This window comes from Anolis sagrei, chromosome Y (assembly GCF_037176765.1).
Source record: "Anolis sagrei isolate rAnoSag1 chromosome Y, rAnoSag1.mat, whole genome shotgun sequence".
Lineage (NCBI taxonomy): Eukaryota > Metazoa > Chordata > Lepidosauria > Squamata > Dactyloidae > Anolis > Anolis sagrei.
In genome coordinates this window covers 61409403-61430526 of record NC_090035.1, presented here as the reverse complement: position 1 = coordinate 61430526, position 21124 = coordinate 61409403, and the positions used below count along the sequence as shown (strand labels likewise).

Here is a 21124-nt window from a genome sequence, read left to right as displayed (position 1 = left end):
ACCGCTGTTGAAGAAACCATCACTGGATCCAACTCAATTCGACAACTATCGGCCAGTCTCCGATCTCCCCTATTTGGGCAAAGTCATGGAACGTGTGGTGGCAACACAACTCCAGGGGTTTCTGGTAGACACTGATTATCTAGATGCAGCGCAGTCTGGCTTTAGGCCGGGACATGGAACTGAGACAGCCTTGGTCGCCTTGGTAGATGATCTTCGCCGGGAGATTGACAGGGGGAGTGTGTCCCTGTTAGTTCTGCTGGACATCTCAGCGGCCTCCGATACCGTCTATCACGGTATCCTTCTGGGGCACCTCATGGACATGGGGCTCAGGGGCACTGCTTTGCGGTGGCTCCGATCCTTCCTTGAGGGATGGTCCCAGAAGGTGTTACTGGGTGACACCTGTTCGGCCCCACAACTGTTGTTGTGTGGAGTCCCACAGGGTTCAATTCTGTCCCTAATGTTATTTAACATCTACATGAAGCCGCTGGGGGAGATCATCCGGAGTTTCGGAATGAGATGTTATCTCTACGCAGATGATATCCAAATCTGTCACTCCTTTCCACCTGTCACCAAGGAGGCTGTCCAGACCTTGAACCGGTGTTTGGCTGCTGTGTCGGACTGGAAGAGAGGTAACAAATTGAAATTGAATCCAGACAAGACAGAGGTCCTACTGGTCAGTCATAAGGCCGAACAGGGCATAGGGTTACTGCCTGTGTTAGATGGGGTTACACTCCCCCTGAAGACGCAGGTTCGCAGCGTGGGAGTGATCCTGGACTCATCGCTGAGCCTGGAACCCCAGGTCTCGGCGGTGGCCGGGAGAGCTTTTGCACAATTAAAACTTGTGCGCCAGCTGCGCCCGTACCTTGGGAAGTCGGATCTGGCCACGGTGGTCCACGCTCTTGTTACATCCCAATTGGACTACTGCAACATACTCTACATGGGGATGCCTTTGAAGACTGCTCAGAAACTCCAACTAGTCCAGCGGGAGCCAGCCAGATTGCTCACCGGAGCGTCATACAGGGAGCATACCACCCCTCTGTTATGTCAGCTCCACTGGCTGCCGATTGAGTTCCGAGCACAATTCAAAGTGCTGGTTTTGACCTACAAAACCCTATACAGTTCTGGCCCAGTGTATCTGTCCGAACGGATCTCCCTCTACGTCCCACCTCAGAGTTTAAGATCTGGGGAGGCCCTGCTCTCGACCCCACCTCTATCACAAGTGAGGCTGGCGGGGATGAGGAGCAGGGCCTTCTCGGTGGTGGCCTCTCATCTGTGGAACTCACTCCCCGGGGAGATTAGATCAGCGACTTCCCTTTTTTTCATTTAGAAAAAAATTGAAGACCTGGATGTGGGACCAGGCTTTTGGACATTCTGGTAGTTAAAGAAAAGACCTTGATGATGGGCAGGAATTGACGGAACGGAATGGATTTATGGAACTCTGAACACTGAGCATGAGACTGTTTACTATTGTGTTATGTACTGGTGATTTTAACCTGTTAACTGTTTAATTGCTTTTATGTATGTATGTATATTTGACATAGGCATCGAATTGTGCCTTCTTTTGTAAGCCGCCCTGAGTCCCCCCTCAGGGCTGAGAAGGGCGGGGTAGAAGTAACCCAAATAAATAAATAAATAAATAAATAAATAAATAAATGCATTGTTCTTCTACAAGGTAAGGCACTACATTATTCCAAAGACACCAGAGAAAAACAATTGTTAATTTTTTAATGATGCCTTTTTATGCTTATGAATACTTTTGGCCCTTAACGCCCCCTCGCCCCGGCCTTCTTTGACCCTTCTGCTAAATCCTTGTGGGCCTTCTAGGTTGCCTTCTCACAGCTAGGCTCCATCTTCCCTCTTCTACATTGTGTCAAAGAAGGCAGCTTTTGACTGGGTGATCTGAAAAGCATTGTCCTTCTACTAGGTAAGGCACTACATTATTCCAAAGACAGGAGAGAAAAACAATTATTATATTTTAATGATGCCTTTTAATGCTTATGAAAACTTCTGGCCCTCAACGCCCCCTCACCCCGGCCTTCTTTGACCCATCTGCTAAATCCTTACAGGCCTTCTAGGTTGCCTTCTCCCAACTAGGCCCCAAAAGAGGCAGCCATCTTCCCTCTTCTACAATGTGTCAAAGAAGGCAGCTTTTGACTGGGTGATCTGAAAAAGCATCCTACAGACCACTGCAGCCCTCAACAAAAACCAATAAAGACCAATCTTGGCACACAGAGCACCCGTGACCCATTCTTCATTCTACTGCAGTTTGGAGGATGGCCCATGGATTATGGGACTTGAAGTACCTCCACTCACACCTCGAGACCACTATGACCCTCATCCAATGACAGATGAAGACCAAAGTTGGCACACAGACTCCCCTTAGCCCTCTCTACATCCTGGTGCATATTTGAGGACAATGGACCATGGATAATGGGACTTGAAGTAATTTCACTCGCTTCCCGAGACTGCTGTGAACCTCATCCAATGACTGATCAAGACCAAACTTGGCCCACAGAGCCTCCATGACCCATTCTACATCCATTAGTAACTTCACTCTGTTTTCTTTTAGCCATGTCTTCAGTGGTGTCCAGTCCGTCATCTTCGTTGGTTTATTTTGTATTTCTGACAGAAAGTACTTTAGTTTGTCCATATTCATTATATCAAAGATTTTCTTTATACAATCCTCTTTTTGAGGTCTTGTTTATAGTTTCCATAATTTTGCATAAATCAGTCTCGACGCTGTGGTCATATATACAAACAGTTTGTCCTCATTTATATTCCATTGAGTATTTGTGAATCCTAAAAGGAAGTAGTCAGGTTTAAAAGGGATCTTCTTCATTTCTTTCTGGCAACTGTTATGGATTTTTTTCCAATATGTCTTGGTTGTTTCACAGTTCCACCACATGTGGATGAAGGTCCCTCTGCACTTTCCACACTTCCAGCACTTGTCGCTAAGATTTTTATTAAATTTCGCTGTTTTCTCTGGGGTCATATGCCATTGATGGAACATCTTTATTATATTTTCTTTGAAGTCGAATGCATACATATAACTGAGTTTTTAGCGTCTCCCATTATTCCAAGTAGATAGTTCTTTTTAAGTCTCTGACCCATTTGATCATGCAGTTTTTTTTATTTGTTCTCTCTCTGTGCTCCATGTCAATAACTGTTGGTATATTCTTGTTATTATTTTTCTCTTACTTTCAAAGATTTTCTGTCATGTTGATGTTTTTTCTTCAAAGCCTATTTTTACATCCTTTTTAAAGTGTTTATTGATCTGGCAATAATGGAACCAGGATATGTTGGAAAATTTCATGTTTAGCTCTTCCTTTGTTTTCATTTTGATTTCTCTTTTATCCATCTTCAGGACATCATTGTAGGTTGGCCACTCATTCCATCCTAATTCACGTCTCTGGCATGCTTCTAAAGGAGATATCCACCATGGAGTTTTTTGTGTGTGTATCCTTTGTTTATATTTGTCCCAGAGTCGTAATAATGCTGATCGTACAAAATGGTTTCCGAAGTTTTTTTTCTATGGCTTTTTCCCCGTACCATAGGTATCCGTGCCATCCTGTCCGTAGATCGTGTCCCTCTAATGTCAATGTTCTTTTGCTTTTCAAGATTACCCATTCCTTCAGCCACTCTAGACCACAAGATTCGAAGTACGGTCCCAGATCAGATAGACCCAGGCCTCCTCTTCTCCTCTCGTCTGTCAGGTTGACAAAACTAATTCTTGATTTTTTCCCATTCCACACGAATTTTGTTATGGCTCTGTTCCATTCTTTGTATATTTGTACTTTTCTAACTACTGGGAGGTTTTGAAATAATTATAGCATTTTAGGTAATACATTTGGTTTTTATTACTGAGATCCTGCCCAATAGTGAGAGGTTTAGGGTTCTCCAATTCATCAGGTCATTTTTGATTTCTCTCCATTTCATGTCATAGTTATTTCGCATTAGTTGTATGTTTTTTGCTGTTATGTAGATTCCTGGATATTTAATTTTATGGACGATTTTTACATCTGTTATCTTTGCTAGTTTATCCTGTCTTATTTTTGTTATGTTCTTGGTCAATATCATTGACTTTTCTCTATTCACCTTAAAACCCAATACTGCACCAAATTCTTCTACTTTCTGGATCCACTTTTCTATGTTGGTTAGCCGAGGGGTCCCCATAGAAACCATAACGAGGAGGGGGAGATACAGGAAAGGGAGACCGCCAATTTGGCCTAGAGATAGTGAAAACTTAACAACCCAAATTTGGCCTAGGGAAAGAGGAAGAAATTTAACCATCTGCAATCGGTCTCCTGACATGGTAAACCGGGGTACCCAGGATGGCGGTCCCTCTGGGTTGAAGATGGTGCTGTTGAATGCCAGATCTGTCAACGGTAAAACATCCTTCATCCAAGACCTAATTCTTGAAGAACGGGCAGATCTGGCGTGCATTACGGAGACCAGGTTGGACAAAGCTGGAGGAGTAAATTTGACCCAGCTTTGTCCTCCAGGTTTCTCCGTACAGCACCAATCGAGACCTGGAGGTCGGGGAGGTGGAGTTGCGGTAGTCTATAAAAATTCCATCCCCCTGACCAGAGGCCCCATCCCGCAGTCAACTAATTTCGAATGTGTCCACCTGAGGGTGGGTGACCGGGACAGAATAGGGATTCTGCTAGTGTACCGCCCACCTCGCTGCACTACGGTCTCCCTACCTGAGCTAGCAGGGGTGGTCTCGAGCCTGGCATTGGAATCCCAGCGGCTCCTTGTGCTGGGGGACTTCAATGTACACACTGAGACTACCCTAGGAGGAGCGGCTCAGGACTTCATGTCTTCCATGGCAACCATGGGGCTGTCCCAACGAGTATCTGGCCCCACACACAGTGCTGGACACACATTAGATTTGGTTTTCTGCCAGGGATGGGAGCAAGGTGGCGGTGTTGAGGAGTTGTCCATCTCTCCGTTGCCATGTACCGACCACATTCTGGTCAGCTTTAGACTTACTGCACTTCCCAACCTCTGCAGAGGTGGGGGACCCATTAAGTTGGTCCGCCCCAGGAGGCTAATGGATCCGGATGGATTCCTGACGGCTCTTGGGGATTTCCCTGCCACCTCGGTTGGTGATTCTGTTGATGCCCTGTTATCCCTCTGGAATGGGGGAATGATTAGGGCAATAAACACGATTGCTCCAGAACGTCCCCTCTCAAGTAGCCAAGCTAAACCAGCGCCTTGGTTCAACGAGTAACTGGCAGCGATGAAGCGAAGTAAGAGGAGACTAGAGCGCGTGTGGCATTCGGACCCGAGCGAGTTAAATCGAACACGGTATATTGCCTTTCTCAGGGCATATGCCGCGGCAATAAAGGCAGCAAAGAAATCTTTCTTTGCTGCCAATATTGCGTCCGCAAAGAACCATCCGGCTGAGCTGTTTCGAGTTGTCAGAGGTCTATTAAATCCCACCACTCCGGATGGGAACCCTGACAACTCGACGGCCCGCTGTGAAGCGTTTGCTCAGTTCTTTGCGGACAAAGTCGCTTTGATCCGTTCTGACCTGGACACCATGTTAACGGCAGTCTCAGAGGATGTAACACGAGCATCTGCTTATCCGATTTTGTTGGATTCATTTCAATTGGTGAAACCTGAGGATGTGGACAAGATACTTGGAGGAATGAGGGCAACCACATGCATCCTAGACCCCTGCCCATCCTGGCTTCTAAAGGAGGCCAGAGGGGGATTGGCCGAGTGGGTGAAGGTGGTGGTTAATGCCTCCCTTCGGGAGGGCAAAATTCCAGCCAGCTTAAAACAAGCTGTGATAAAACCGCTGTTGAAAAAACCATCACTGGACCCCACTCAATTCGTCAACTATCGGTCTGTTTCCAATCTTCCCTTTTTGGGCAAAGTCCTGGAACGTGTGGTGGCCTCACAACTCCAGGTATTCTTGGTAGACACTGGGGTGCAGTGTTATCTGTACGCAGATGACGTCCAACTCTGTCACTCCTTCCCACCCACTACTAAGGAGGCTGTTCAGGTCCTGAACCGGTGTCTGGCCGCTGTATCGGACTGGATGAGGGCGAACAAATTGAAATTGAATCCAGATAAGACAGAGGCACTCCTGGTCAGTCGAAGGGCCGAACAGGGCATAGGGTTACAGCCTGTGTTGGATGGGGTTACACTCCCCCTGAAGACACAGGTTCGCAGCTTGGGTGTGATCCTGGACTCTTCGCTAAGCTTGGAACCCCAAGTTTCGGCGGTGTCCAGGGGAGCATTTGCACAATTAAAACTTGTGCGCCAGTTGCGCCCGTACCTTGGGAAGCCTGACTTGGCCACGGTAGTCCATGCTCTGGTTACATCCCATATTGATTACTGCAACGCGCTCTACGTGGGGTTGCCCTTGAAGACTGCCCGGAAGCTTCAGATGGTCCAGCGCTCGGCAGCCAGGTTGCTAACGGGAGCGGCACTCAGGGAGCGTACCACTCCTCTGTTGAGCCAGCTCCACTGGCTGCCAATCTGCTACCGGGCACAATTCAAGGTGCTGGCTTTAGCCTATAAAGCCCTAAACGGTTCTGGCCCCACTTACCTCTCCGAACGCATCTCCACTTATGAACCGACTAGAACATTAAGATCGTCTGGGGAGGCCCTGCTCTCGGTCCCGCCTGCGTCTCAGGCGCGCTTGGCGGGGACGAGAGACAGGGCCTTCTCAGTGGTGGCCCCTCGGCTATGGAATGCTTTACCGGTAGACATCAGACAGGCACCATCGTTGCTGGCGTTTCGGAGAAAGGTCAAGACCTGGCTTTATGAACAAGCGTTTGGTTAAACAGTGCAACCGAACATAGGAAGACGGTAAATGGAACATAGGAATGGCACAAGGATTATGAGTTCGGATCTGATTTCACTGAGGCGCTATGTTTGTTTCATGTTGTTTGTTAATTGTTGTGGATCGGTGTTGTTGATCCTGTTGTTACATTTGTTGTGTTTTAAATTGCACTGACACTGTTATGATAATTTGTACCTTGTAAACCGCATTGAGTCGCCTGTTTGGGCTGAAAAATGCGGTATAGAAATAAAGCAAATAAATAAATAAACGGGTCTTCTATAATGAAAATAATGTCGTCAGCAAATGCTCTTAATTTATACGACTCTTTTGCTATTTTAAGGCTCTTTAGATTCTCATCCTCTCTGATGTTGTTGAGTAGGATCTCCAAGGCCATGATGAAAATTAATGGTGAGAGCGGACAGCCCTGTCTCGTGCCTTTCTCTACTTTGAACCTTTTTGAGGCTTGTCTATTGACCCAAATGTCCGCCTCTTGATCTTTGTAGATTTTCTCAATAGCATTTGTGAATGCGTGGCCTATGTCCATTTCCTTAAGCAGCAGCTTAAAAAAATCCCAATTCAGTCTATTGAAAGCCTTTTCTGAGTCGATTGAAAGTAACGCTAACTCTTTTTCATTATGTGCCTCATAATAGTCCAGGACGTCTATGATGTTCCTGACGTTTTCTTTTATGTTTCTGTTGGGAAGAAACCTAGATTGGTCTTCTTTGATCCATGTTGTCAAAAAGCTTTTTAATCTCTCCACTATGACGTCAGAAAAGATCTTGTAGTCTGTATTTAATAAGGATATGGGTCTGTAATTTTTAGTGTTGGTAGAGTCTGTATTATCCTTGTGTATCAATGTGATGTTGGCCATTTTCCAGGAGTCCGGCATTTTTTTCCATGCAGAATCTGATTCATTATTTCCTTTAAATGCGTTTTACTTCTTCCTTTAGGGTCTTATAATATATTGTTGATAGTCCGTCGGGGCCTGGAGCTTTATTTCCATCCAGCTTCTTTATTGCTTTCTCTATCTCCTCATCTGATATGTCTGTTGAGGTTCTCTCGTTGATCTTCTGTTAGTCTCTGAATTTTTGATTTTCCTAGATATATGGAAATCTCCTCCTTTCTTATCATATCTCCTTTGTAAAGCCTCTATAATACTTGTAAAATTGCTTTTGAATGTCAGAATCTTTTGTGTATATCTTGTCATCTTCTTTAATTTGTGTGATATATTTTCTTGTTTCTTTTTTCTGATCCTCCTTGATAGGCACTTGCCTGGTTTGTTGGCATTTTGGAAGTTGTATTGTTTCATGAATTTTAATTTCTTGGCTGTTTGTTCTGTCTCTATGTATCTTCTTTGTTTATTTAGTATTTCTAGGCCATGTTTTAGTTTATTATTTTTCGGATATCTTTTGAGCTCTTTATCGGTTTTTTCAATTTTCTGTTGGATACTGTTCAGTTGCTGCATCTTCAATTTCTTTCTAGTATTTTGCTGTATAAAGTGCCCACGCATCACGGCTTTGCTTGCGTCCCAGACTATGGTCTTCTCTGTTTCATGGGTGTTGTTCAATGTGAAGTATTATTCTAAGATTTTCTTGTTCCTGTCTATCTCTTCTTTGGATCTTAGTAGATTTTCCTTTAGTCTCCATTTCTCTAGTTTGAGTTTTTGGTTTATAATCAGTTCTAAAGGACAATGGTCAGTGTCTCTTCTCGGTAGTATTTTTATTTTTTCTATCTTGGGTGTTAATGCTTTTGTTGTCCAGATCATGTTGATCCTAGACCACGTGTTATGTCTACTTGAGTAAAACGTATAATCTCACTCTATATTATGATGAGTTCTCCATGCATCCTGTATGCCAAGTTCCTCCTGTATTTTGATAAAGCTATCCGGCAATTTTCCTTGATCGTTTTGTCTTTTTTTGTTCGTTTTGGTGGTTTGATCTAGTTTACTGTCCAAGACGCCAATAAAATCTTCCAATAATATTAGAGCCTGGAATTCTTGTTCTGATAATGGTTCTTTTAATTTTTTTAAATAAATTTTCCTTTTGGTCCGTTTGGAGCATAGATGGTACAAATTAGCAGTTTTTGATCTCACCTCTCTATTGTTATCCCTAGTATCCTGCCTTCTGAGTCCTTAAATGCCATTTTTGCTGGTAGATTTTCTTCTACGTAGATCACTACTCCTTTCTTTTTTTCCGTCGCAGATGAATAGAATTCCTTTCCTAGATATTTTTGTGTTAGATGTGCGCTGTGCTTTTGTGAAATGTGTGTCTCCTGAAGTCAACTATATCGTAATTTCCTTCTCTGATCTGATTAGAAATCAGAAATTTAGAAATCTTCCTCCATTTATTGGGTGAATTTAATCCGTATACATTATTAGAGAAACACCTAAGCCTTCACTCCATCTTCTATTTCTTTATCTACCTTATCCTCCTTTTCCTCTTCCAGTTCATCTAGATTTTGTTTGGTTTGATCTTTAGACGTTTCCCATTTAATTTGTGTTGTTGGTGAGTTTGTCCTCGCCCGTTTATTTGGGTTTCCCAAGTCTGAAGTTGGATTCTCTTCTTTACTTTTCATCAGCATGTTGTAAAAATCTTTAGCTTTCTCCTCCGATGTTAGCCAATATCGTTCTCCTCTGAAAGTTACCATAATGCCTTCGTTTTTCTCCCACCTAAATCTTATGTCTCTTTTTTTCAGTTCTTCTGTTAGAAAGAGATATTTTCTTCTTTTTGTTAGGGCTGAGGATGGTATTTCTTTCAGTATGGCCACCTTTTTCCCTTTATGGTATATTGGTGTTTTATTATTCTGTTTCAGAATTTCATCTCGTGTCGTTTTCTTTGTAAAATGGGCTATTACTTCTCTTTCTGTTTTGTTACGTCTTGCGTATTTGGTCGAGATCCTGTAAACCCGGTCCGTCAAGTCTTCAATTTGGTTTTCTTCACATTCCATCAATTTTGCAGTAATTTGTATTATAGTTTGTCTTATATTCTCATTTGTTTCCTCCATCACATTTCTATATCTCAGTTGGAATTCCATATAGTTCTGTTCGAATTTTTCTTGTTGTCTCTCCAATCTATCACTTTTTTCTGCCATCTTATCTATCCTAAGTTTTTGCTGTTCCTGGGCTGCTGCTATCTGTTGATTTCCCTGTTTAAGTTCTTTCATTTCTTTCTGAAGATCAGCAATATCTTTTTTCATTTCCCTTTTCAGTTCGCCCAGTTCCTCTGAGATTTCTTTTTTCATTGTCTGCTGTTATTCTTGGAGTTTATCCTGTTTTTCCATTAGCTTTTCTTGCTGTTCTTTTAGGGTGTCATTTTTTTCTGCTAAGCTCTGTAGTACCTTCATCATCTATTTCAGCGAGGGTTCCTTCAATGAGGGGTCTTCTTGTGTGGATCCTCTCCTGGGGGCTGCTGCGTTTAGTTGTTTCTCTTCCTTTTCTCTGTCTTTCTCTGTCACCTTTGATTTTTAAACTCGCCATCCTTTGTTTGTTTATTTGTTTGTTTTATTTAAATTTATTTGTTTTGTTATATTTATTTTAAATTTTATTATTATTCTTATTTTATTTTATTTCCTTTTATATTATATATTTTTGTTTTTATTTGTTATATATATATATATAAATTGTTTTTTTTAATTATTTTTTAAATTGATTTTATTATTTATTATTTTTATTACTTATTTGTTTATGTAATATTTACGTAATTATTTTTGGTGTATTATTTTTATTTGTTTATTTGTTTATTTATTAAGGAATAATAAATTTCTTTTTTAGTTGTTTATTTATTTTATTTTATTATTATTTAGTTATTTAGTTATTTTTGTTATTATTTTTATTTTTATTGCTTTTATTTTATTTTATTATTTGTTATTCTTATTATATTCTTGTTTTTTATGGTTCTATTTTTTCTTATTATTATTGTTATTGTTGTTATTGTTATTATTGCTGTTGCTATTGTTCTTATTTACGTATATATAAAAATATATGGATATATTTATCTTCTCTCCCACTATCTCTCAGTTTAATTTATTATTCCCTGCAGTTACTGTGAATTGTTTTTGTGTTATTGTAAGTACTAAATAGAGTATCCAGTAGAAAAACTGTTTATTGTGTATATTATATATGGCTATTATTGCACTTATATGTCCCTCTCTCTTCCTTTACTTGCCTCTCCCTTTTACCAGTTTTCCCCTTCCAGCTTCTTTTAATTGAATTTTTGTAGGTTTAGCACTTGATTAGCATAACATATTTAGCATTCAGTTAGTGTAGTTAGTGTATTTCCTTTTATTTAGGTTAATTAGGGTAATTCAACTACTTTCTGTTCCTCTACCTTGTCTTCCTTGTTGCCACGGTCTTCGCCTTGTCCTTGCTTTCCTCTCGCGATCCGCTCTTTCTTTTCTCACTTTGTCACCTCCGTTCCTCTATCCTTCTTTCCTCCCTTCCTTCCTCCCTTCTTCTGCTTCTGCTAGTAGGTCCTTGGCTTCTTCTTGTGACTGTTATTTCATCCTTTTGTTTTCTTCTATGTTAATTAGCTTGCGGTGCCCCTTTGCCCCTTTGCATTTACCTATGTATATATATGTGGGGTTTTTTGGGGGGATTTTTTTATTGTTATTTTTCTTTTTGCCCTTCTTCCGCCTTTCCCTTATTGGCCTCCTCACATCACGTCACATCACGTTCTTTGCACTCACCATGTGGCGTCATGTCTTCTCGCGCCCTCTCGCGTCTTCTCGCGTTTTTCTATCTTTTGTTTTCTGACAGCCGCAATTTGTTCTTCCTGCTGCTGTCTCTGCTCCTCCTCTTCACCACATCTCCTCCCCTCCTCCCCTCCTTTCTCTCTCACTCCTGCTAATTAGCAGAGGCTGACCAGCTGCGTGACTGATCTTAAAGGCAGCAGGTTTGATTTCTGAGGGTTCTCTTTTTTTGTGTGGCTGTTTTGGGGCGTTTCGGGGCATTTTGGTGTTTAGAGTGTATGAAGCTGAGGTTTCCCAATGACTTTACATATTCCTTCAATAGGTTTCTGTTTTCTTTTGGTTATTAATTTACTGATTTTGCTGCTTTCCTGTTAGATTCTACTGTTAGATTATTCTCCTTCTATCCTTCTCCCTTCTTCCCACCACCTTCAACTATATATTTGTGACATGAATTATTTCATTCCTCTATTTCCCACTATGATAAGAGTTTTCTTTACTCACTTCTCTTCTTGAATCTTCTTCTTAGTTTAAAATGTGGGTGGTCGGCAGTCTTTCTGCTGACTGAAGGTCGCAGAGGCGCACTCTCCGAAGGCTTGCTTCCCTGAGGGGTTTGGCTGGGTCTCTAGCTTTCTCCCCCTTGAGGGGGAGACCGCTTTTGAACCGTCGGCTCTTACCCCAACGGGTTTGCACTCTCTCTGGCCTCAATCCACCAGAGTGGTGGGAGCTAAGCTCACCAAAACCTTTGGGGGCTACGGATTGTGAGAGGGAGCTCTCACCACCGCCGTCCTGCCGCCATCTTTCCCACACCGGAAGAATGGATTATTGGACTTGCAGTACTTTCGCTCAATTCCTGAGACCACTGCAGCCCTCATCCAATTACCGACAAAGATCAAACTTGGCACACATGATGCACTCTACATCCGGTTTGGAGGAGGATGCACCATAGACGATGGGGCCTGCAATACATGCACTACCTTCCTGAGACCATTACAACTGCCAACAATGATGGATCAGGATCACAATTCACACAGAGATGACTTAGTCTACATCCCAGTGCTGTTTGAAGGAGGACGGATGATGGATGGTGGGTGAGTGCAGTACCTTCACTCACTTCCTGAAACAGCAACACTAATCCAAATACCAATAAAGACCAAACTTGGCACAGAGAGCTCCCATGGCCAACTCAATATTCTGGTGAGGTTTGGGGAAGAACAGACTAAGGATGATGGGACTTCAAGTGCCTCCACTCCCTTCCCAAGACTTCTGCAACACTCATCTAATGACCAATCAAGACCAAACTTGGCACACAGAGCCCCTATGATCCACTCTCCATCCTTGAGCAGTTTGGAGGAAGTCACAGATAATGGGACTCACAGTACCTTCGCTAACTTCCTGAGACCACTGCGAGCCATATAAATAACTGATAAAAACCAACCTTGATACACAATTCCTTTCTCAAATAACCTGGTCAGCGCCGGGTCCCCAAGCTAGTATATAATAAAAGTGTTTGTATGTATGTATGTATACGGCAGGAGGTGTATGTGGCAGTTTTCTGATTGGTTGCCACTTTCACAGGCCACTGTGACCAACACAGGTGACATATTTGGACCAAACTTGGCCCACATAACCCCGATGACCCTCTTTACATCCTGGTGTGGTTTGGGGGAGGTGGACCACGGATTATGGGATTCGTAGTACTTTCAAACAGATTGGTTTCCAGGGACATATTTGGACCAAACTTGGCCCACATTACCCCGATGACCCTCTTTACATCCTGGTGTGGTTTGGGGGAGGTGGACCACGGATTATGGGATTTGTAGTACTTTCAAACAGATTGGTTTCCAGGGACTACTGTAGCCCCGAACAAAGACCGATAAAGACCAAACTTGGCACACCGAGCCCCCATGACCCACTCTACATTCTACTGAGGTTTAGAGGAGGGCGGACCATGGAGATGGGATTTGAAGTACCTCCACTCACTTTCCGAGACCAACCCTCATCCAATGACTGAACAAGACCAAACTTGATACACATAACCCCCACGACCCCTTTTATGTCCTGGTGATAGGACTTGAAGTACCTACACTCCCTTCCAGAGACTGCTGTGACCCCTCATCCACATTTAAAGACTACTGCTAACTCTGTCAGTCATGGATATGGACCACTTGGGATGCAGATCTCCCATGAACCACTTTACATCCTGGTGAGGTTTGCGGGAGGATGGACTATGGATGATGGGATTTCCAGTACCTCCATCCACATCCAGAGAGTACTGCAAACCCATCATCTAAGGATATGACCAAACTTGGCACACAGGTTCACCCTATGGCTACTTTAAATGCTCATAGGGTTTGGAGGGAAATGACAGAGGGTGGTAGGGTTTATAGCCCACTCATATACTTATGACTTTTTCTAATGTTTATCCTTACCAAATTAACTAATCCAAGTGTCGGCAGGTACCTAAGCTAGTAGGCAATAAAAATGAAATGCGCAGATAAAGGATGGATGGCACCTGGCTTGGAGACTGTGCATGAGAAAGGGATCGAGGAGTCGGAGCAGACTATAAGTCAAACCTAAGCCAAGAGTGTGATGCAGCAACTAAAAGAGCCAATGCGATTCCAGGTGGCATTGATAGGAATATAGTGTTGAGATCGAGGGAAGCCATAGGCCCCTTCTACACTAAAATATAATCCAAGTTATCAAAGTAGATAATCCATTGTATCTGCTTTGAACTGAATTATATGAGTCTACACTTCCAGATGATCCAGTTCAAAGCAAATAATCTGGATTTTATATGGCAGTGCGGAAGTCGCTATGGTCTAACTTTATTCTGCTTTGGTTGGACCTCACCTGGGGCAAACCTGTCTCCAGAAGGATATGGACATGCTAGAACATTCAGAGAAGAGCCAGCAAAATGATTGAAGCTCAGAGAAGTTATTGTTTGTTAGCAGCATCAGCAGAGGATTCTGGGAGTGACTGAGTTAAAAATCTATACACATAATAAAAGTGAAAACATGCTCTTGTTACATCCCGATTAGACTACTGCAATGCGCTCTACATGGGGCTGCCTTTGAAGACTGCCCAGAAGCTTCAATTAGTCCAACGGTCAGCAGGTTGCTCACCGGAGCAGCGAACAGGGAGCATACAACTTCTGTTACACCATCTTCACTGGCGGCCGATCTGCTACCAAGCATAATTCAAAGTGCTGGTTTTAACCTTTAAAGCTCTAAACAGTTCTGGCCCAGACTACATGTCTGAATGTATCTCCTGTTATGAATCATCATGAAATATAGGTTGCTTACCTGTAAACATAGTTTCCCTAGTGATCACCTGCGAATTTACACATATGGTAATATCCGGCGCTCGCGCCGGCAGCAACGGAAAATTCACGAGACTCAAATTCAGTTGGAGCAGCCCCTCCCGCCCCTCTCCCCTCTATAAATAGACCTCAAGAGGGGCTGCGGCCAGTTCTTCGGTTGCTAAAAACGCATATAGAAGAGTTGGGGCATGACGACTAAATGTAGAGGGGAGGAAGGGCGGGTTGTGTAAATTCGCAGGTGACCACTAGGGAAACTATGTTTACAGGTAAGCAACCTATATTTTCCCCACGTGGTCACTACGATTTACACATATGGTAGACTAGCGAGCTGCTAACCTTGGATGGAGGGCGTCATGCCACGGCTGTAAAAAGCACTGCCCTGCCGAAAGCTGCATCTGCCTTCGACTGTACATCCAACTTGCAATGCTTCACAAAGGTCGTTGGTCTTGACCAAGTAGCTGCTCTGCAAATGGTATCAAGTGGAACACCTCTCATAAACGCCGTCGAAGTGGCCATAGCCCTTGTAGAGTGTGCCCTGACCTGCAAAGGTAAGTCTTTCCTACACATCCGATAAGCCAATCGTATGGTTGAAACAATCCAAGAGGAAAACCTCTGTGAAGATACGGGAAGGCCTAAAGAGTCCTTCCTGTACTTCAGGAACAACCGGGTTGATTTCCTGTGTGCCTTTGTCCTACCAACGTAAAACATAAGTGCTCTACGCATGTCCAATAAATGCAACCTCTTCTCTAAAGAAGTGGTCGGGTTTTGAAAAAAAGCTGGCAATATAATTTCCTGTGACATATGAAATCTGCTCGACGCCTTTGGAAGGAAAGATATGTCAGTTCTAAGAACTACCTTATCCTTATGAATTCTCATGTAGGGGTCATCATACCTCAAGGCACATAATTCCCCTGCTCTGCGGGCCGAAGTGACAGCTACCAAAAATGCTGTCTTCCAGGACAAATATACTAAATCCACCGTTGCTAACGGTTCAAATGGAGGCTTAGTCAGAACCGTAAGTACTAATTCTAAGTCCCAGGAAGGGGCAACCGGAGCCACAGGAGGTCTTAGATTCTTTAACCCCTTCATGAACAAGGATACCATCGGGTCACTAAAACACGATGGCAAACCTGACTTCCTCCTAAACCAAGACAAGGCTGCTAAGTAGCATTTTAACAAAGACCAGGATAGACCCAAATCAACTAAATGAGCTAAGAAATCTAATACTAAAGGAGTCGGAGCTTTAACAGGGTCCACCCCTTTAATCTTGGCAAATTTAGAGAATCTTGACCATTTGTAGATATAGGATTTTTTTTTGTGGATTGTCTCTGGGCTGCTTCTATAATAAGTCTGACTGGGCTGGAAATATGCGCCACGCTGTCAACTTCAGCTGTTGGACATCCGGATATAGGACCCGACCGCCCTGTTCCGTCAGCAGGTCCTCCCTCCGAGGCAACGGCTTGAATGTCCTCCTGGAGACCTCTAGAACCAAGGAAAACCACGGTTGTCTTGGCCACCAAGAAGTGACCAGAATTCCTTGCGCTTGGTCCTGGACTAGCTTCGACACCACCCGATGTATCAGAGGGAACGGGCGGAACGCATAAAACTTCCGTTTCCCCCAGTGCAGCAGAAACGCATCGCCTAGACAATTGGCCATCGAATCCCTGTAGCTCCTGGCACAAAATATTTGACATTGCGTGTTCTGGGCTGAGGCAAAAAGATCTATCTCCGGTTCGCCCCAGGCCCGAAAAAGTAGGGCTACAACTTGTCTGTTTAGAGTCCACTCGTGATGAGTGAGAGGATTTCTGCTCAAAAAGTCTGCTAGGACATTCTGCTCTCCTGGCAGATGAATCGCTAGAAGGTGAATTCTTCTTTCTATGCACCAATTCCACACCCTCAGTGTTATCTTCAGCAACTCTTTTGAGTGAGTTCCTCCCTGTTTGTTTATATAAAACATCACTGTTGTATTGTCTGTCATTAACTGGACCACCTGACATCTCAGAATTGGTTCGAACGACTTTAGTGCCTTCTCTACCGCTAACAACTCCATAAGGTTTATGTGAAGTGCAGCTTCTACAGAGGTCCATGTCCCTTGGGTAGTCAATCCATCCACATGTGCTCCCCACCCCGTGAGCGAAGAGTCCGTGGTCAGAATTTTGGAAGGCCTGGGCTGATGAAAAGGAAGTCCAACACAAACATTGTGTTGGGACGCCCACCATAAGAGCTGGTTGCGTAGTTGCACAGGCAAAGACAGGCGCATAGTGGGTCTGTGTAACAAAGGATCGAAGACCGACAGGAACCAGGATTGTAAGGGTCTGGAATGCAGTCTCGCATGGGGAGTCACTGCAGTAGTTGACGCCATATGACCTAGAAGTACTTGTATCTGTCTGGCCCTTACGACATCTTGTCTTGTCGTTTGTAGTATGAGGTCTTGCAACTTGCTGAAGCGGTCGTCGGGCAGGTAAGCCTTCTGAGCTTCCGAATCCAAAAGTGCTCCAATGAACTGCATCCTTCTCGATGGAATGAGATTGGACTTCTCCCAGTTCACTATGAGACCTAAGGACTGGAGAAGAAACAACGTTTTGTCGATATGTGAGAGTAATTTGTCTTTTGAATTTGATACAATTAACCAATCATCAATATACGATAAACCGTTATCCCAGTTGTGCGGAGGTAGGCCGCCACCGTGGACATACATTTTGTAAAAACTCTAGGAGCTGTTGCTAAACCAAAAGGTAAAACGTTGAAGTGGAAAGCCCGATTACCGACCATGAAGGCTAAAAATCTACGGTGTTGCACATGAATAGAGACGTGGAAATAAGCGTCCTTCAAGTCTACTGTTGCAAACCAAACATTTTTATTTAATAAAGGCAGAATTGTTTTAAGAGAAACCATGCAAAACTTCTTAGTGTGAATAAACTCATTCACCCCCCGTAGATCTAGTATAGGGCGTAAGCCACCTCCTTTTTTAGACACTAAAAAATATCTTGAGAAAAAACTTTGTCCATATGCCGATGAAGGTATTGGACTTACTGCTCCCTTAGAGAGTAACGTCTCAATTTCTTCCAAAAGTGCGGGAGAAGGAGAAGTAGCTCTAACATGGCCCACTGGCGGCAAGCAATCAAACTCAATCAAATAACCATGTTTAACAATTTGAAGTACCCAGGCGTCAGTAGTAATATCTGACCAGGCACCATAAAAAGGAGCCAAACGTGCTCCAAAATAAGGCAACGCTGTTTAGGTCCCCCAGGACGGCTGGGCTTATTTTGATACTGCTGAAATTTACTCCTTGCCCCATAAGATTGCTTTCTTGGGATGTATGGTTTACTATTCTGAGACGCACGTTGTCGTTGTTGACCTCCATAGAAATTACCAGTGCCTCTTCTAAAATACGATGGAGATGACTGCCATCGAGGTTTCTGTTGAAAATATCCTTGCCACGGGAAACCGTAGATCTGCATGTTCTTTTTCATCTCCTGATTATGTTTCAGTTTTTCATCTGTCGTGGGGTGAAAAAGACCTTCTACATGAAGAGGTAGGTGTTCTGCGAGGGAGCGACCTTCTTCTGATAAAGCAGACGCACGCAGCCAAGCATGGCGCCTTATTGAAGTTGCGGTACTAAAAATCTTCCCAGCTGTCTCTGCCATATGTTTTGCAAAGTCCTTTTGATACTTCGCTAACAATATAGCCTCTCCATAAAATGCCCGTGGTAAGCGTTGTTCACTTTCTGGGATGAAATCCATATGTAGAGAAATGTTTATTATAGAGTGTTTAATGTACTGTGTTTAAACTGTATTTAGGGTTTACATTAGTTGCTATGGCCTAACTGTAAGAGATAGGTTGTCATGGTAACAAGGCCTCAGAGGAGGTGGGCAGAGTTTAAGGAATAAAAGGTTTGAAAGCGACAGTTAATGTTCAGTCCGGTGGATGAGACCCGGGGAAGAGGATCAGAGTCAGTTAGGGCTCTGGGTTGTGAAGCTGTGAGAATTCAGTTAGTTCTTAGGATTTGTGAATATTTCTTCAGCAAGAGAGCTGAAGGTGTTACCTTGTTAGATTGCTTAGGTTAAAAGAATCTAACAGAAGGGGTTTTAAGGATCGCCAGTAAGGAAAGACTGGTGATCAGTGGTTTGATCCGAGTATAGGACAAACAATGTGGATATTCACAATAGGGAACTCTGAAGTAATAAAAGCACTTCACCAAAGAAGGAGTTTATAGAATTGTAACATCAGAAGCTTGAATGTATCTCAAACTAGCCATTTTGTAACATCAAGCCTTGTGCCAAGTTCAAATTCTCAAAACTGCAACAATTACGTTCTGTTAACAATAAAACTTGTTCTCTTTGTATTTCAAACCTGCCTCCTCCATTGCTTTTATGCTTTGGTGCATTCCACACTACCAACGTCACCTCACAACACAACTAAGGATAAACAGAGACATAAACCAGCGTCTCTAAACATATTGGTGGCAGCTTAATTGATATCTAAAAGAAGGTTCCTTACAAATATTGTTGGCATCAAGGAAAATTAGTACTTCCTCACATTCAGTGGAAATAGTACTTCTTTACATAATTTGGTGCCAGCAGCTGAGAGGCTTCGTTACACCATATATGGCAGTATTTTATTCCATAGGAAAGTCTGGTATGCGCTCATATAGGTAGCGTAATGAGCCATCCTAGTAAAGAGTCCACCAGCCATGTGGGCCTTCTTTCCCATCGCATCTAATTTCCTTCCTTCTTTATCAGAAGGGGTGGGGTTTAACTTTTTACCCTTTTGTCCATGAGCCACCTCAGCTATGACCGTATCAGGTATAGGTGGTCTCGCTATCCAGCTGGCAGAAGAAACATCAATCCGCCCCGAGTCGCCCCTGGGCTGAGAGGGGCGGTCAATAAATGCAAAAAATAAATAAATAAATAAATAAATCCTATAAAGATTATCCACCCTTCTAGGAATTGCAGAAGCCAAAGAAGGGGAACCTTCAGTTGTTTTAGTAAGTTTAAGAAGGTAGGGCAATGCTGGAAGAGCAGTGGAAGTAACAGATTCCTGCTGTTCTGCGGGAAACATGGGATCATCCACTGACTCAGGTTGCTTAGGGGTTGGAAGATCAAGTGCACGAACCATTCTAGTTATCAATGTTGCAAACTTTGTATAATCTTCATTCAGGGTGTCCTGTTCTGTTTCCCTATAGATATCTTGACTAATTATATCCTCATCAGAAGATGGATATTCATCAATTTGTGGTATTTCAGAATGTTGGTTTGGTGACATTTGGTCCTGTGGCTCCATTATCTCAAGTACGTGAGCCTGTGTCTTATTAGGTTTTTCCCTATTTGTTTTTCTTTTATGTGGAGGTTCAATATTTGCTGTATTCATATTAGCATTATTTGAAGGCCATTGAGTGAGCATAGGAGCTCCACAGAAAAACATCTGTCCATTTGGAGCCATCTGCCAAAAACCTCCCTGGTTCATAAATGGAGGATTGGGTTGACAAAGACTTCCCTGGATAATGCTGCCAGGGTTCATGAACAGCTGAGGGGGCTGGCACTGACCCCTTTGATTCATGCCTCCCTGATTCATAAACTGAGAAGGAGGCTGGCATTGACCTCCTTGGCTCATGCCTCCCCGAAATGGAGGTAGAGGCTGAAACTGTCCGTTTTGATTTATATTCCCCCAATTCTGGCCTCCCTGATTCTTATCAATGGGGGGAGGCAGGGGCTGTTGAATCATCCCCTTGGATGATTTAGAAGCCTTCCCTTGGCTTCCCTGGGTCCTCCCATTCCTGTTCTTCTTTCTTGAAGGGGAGGAGCTGGAGGAGGAGTCAGAAGAGGAGGAGCTTGCCCTCCATTTCCTGCCGCGTTGCGCGATGGCGCTCGATCCCGAGCGCGTCTTGGGCTCACTTCCAGAGTTCTTGCTGGCGAGGAAAGAGCTCCCAATACCGAGGCTATGGCATCGTTGGGGCCATGTACTGGAGACGGCATCGATACCGAGACTCCTGAAATGGCGTCCTTGGTCACTGCAAGGACCTTTGGACATGCTTCGGTATGTAACTGAAGGGTTGCCCCTTCATTTTTAAATAATATTTCTTCAGAATGAGTTGCAGTAGCCATTTTGTTAGGCGTTTGGTCTTGCAAACTCACTTCTCCCTCCTTAGACGGGTTTTGCGGCTTGACTTTCTTTGTCTGAGTAGTTTGCGCCACTTCACCTCTTTCTGAGGGCTTACTAGGCTTAATCTTTTTAATTTTTATTACTTTCTTCTTTTGAGCTGAAAGATCAGTCTTTTCTGAGTCTTCTATTGCCATAGAAGGAAGCAGAGCTTGCTCATA

General features: G+C 43.4%; 1 protein-coding gene across 5 annotated transcripts in view; it reads right to left on the bottom strand.

The window, feature by feature from the left end:
* The window catches only part of LOC137095189 (CREB-regulated transcription coactivator 1-like), a 308991-nt gene that overhangs the window by 17033 nt on the left and 270834 nt on the right, over positions 1-21124 (bottom strand). For 2 of the 5 annotated variants that reach the window (XM_067461562.1, XM_067461563.1), the window contains one exon: positions 14881-17367. The exons of 1 other annotated variant lie outside the window; for it this stretch is intronic. In XM_067461562.1, coding sequence (XP_067317663.1) covers positions 16031-17367 — 1337 coding nt within the window. In that variant the 3' untranslated portion in view covers positions 14881-16030. Of the gene's footprint in view, positions 1-14880; positions 17368-21124 lie in introns of those variants that run through there. 2 more of the 5 variants (XM_067461560.1, XM_067461561.1) reach the window with 1 other exon arrangement.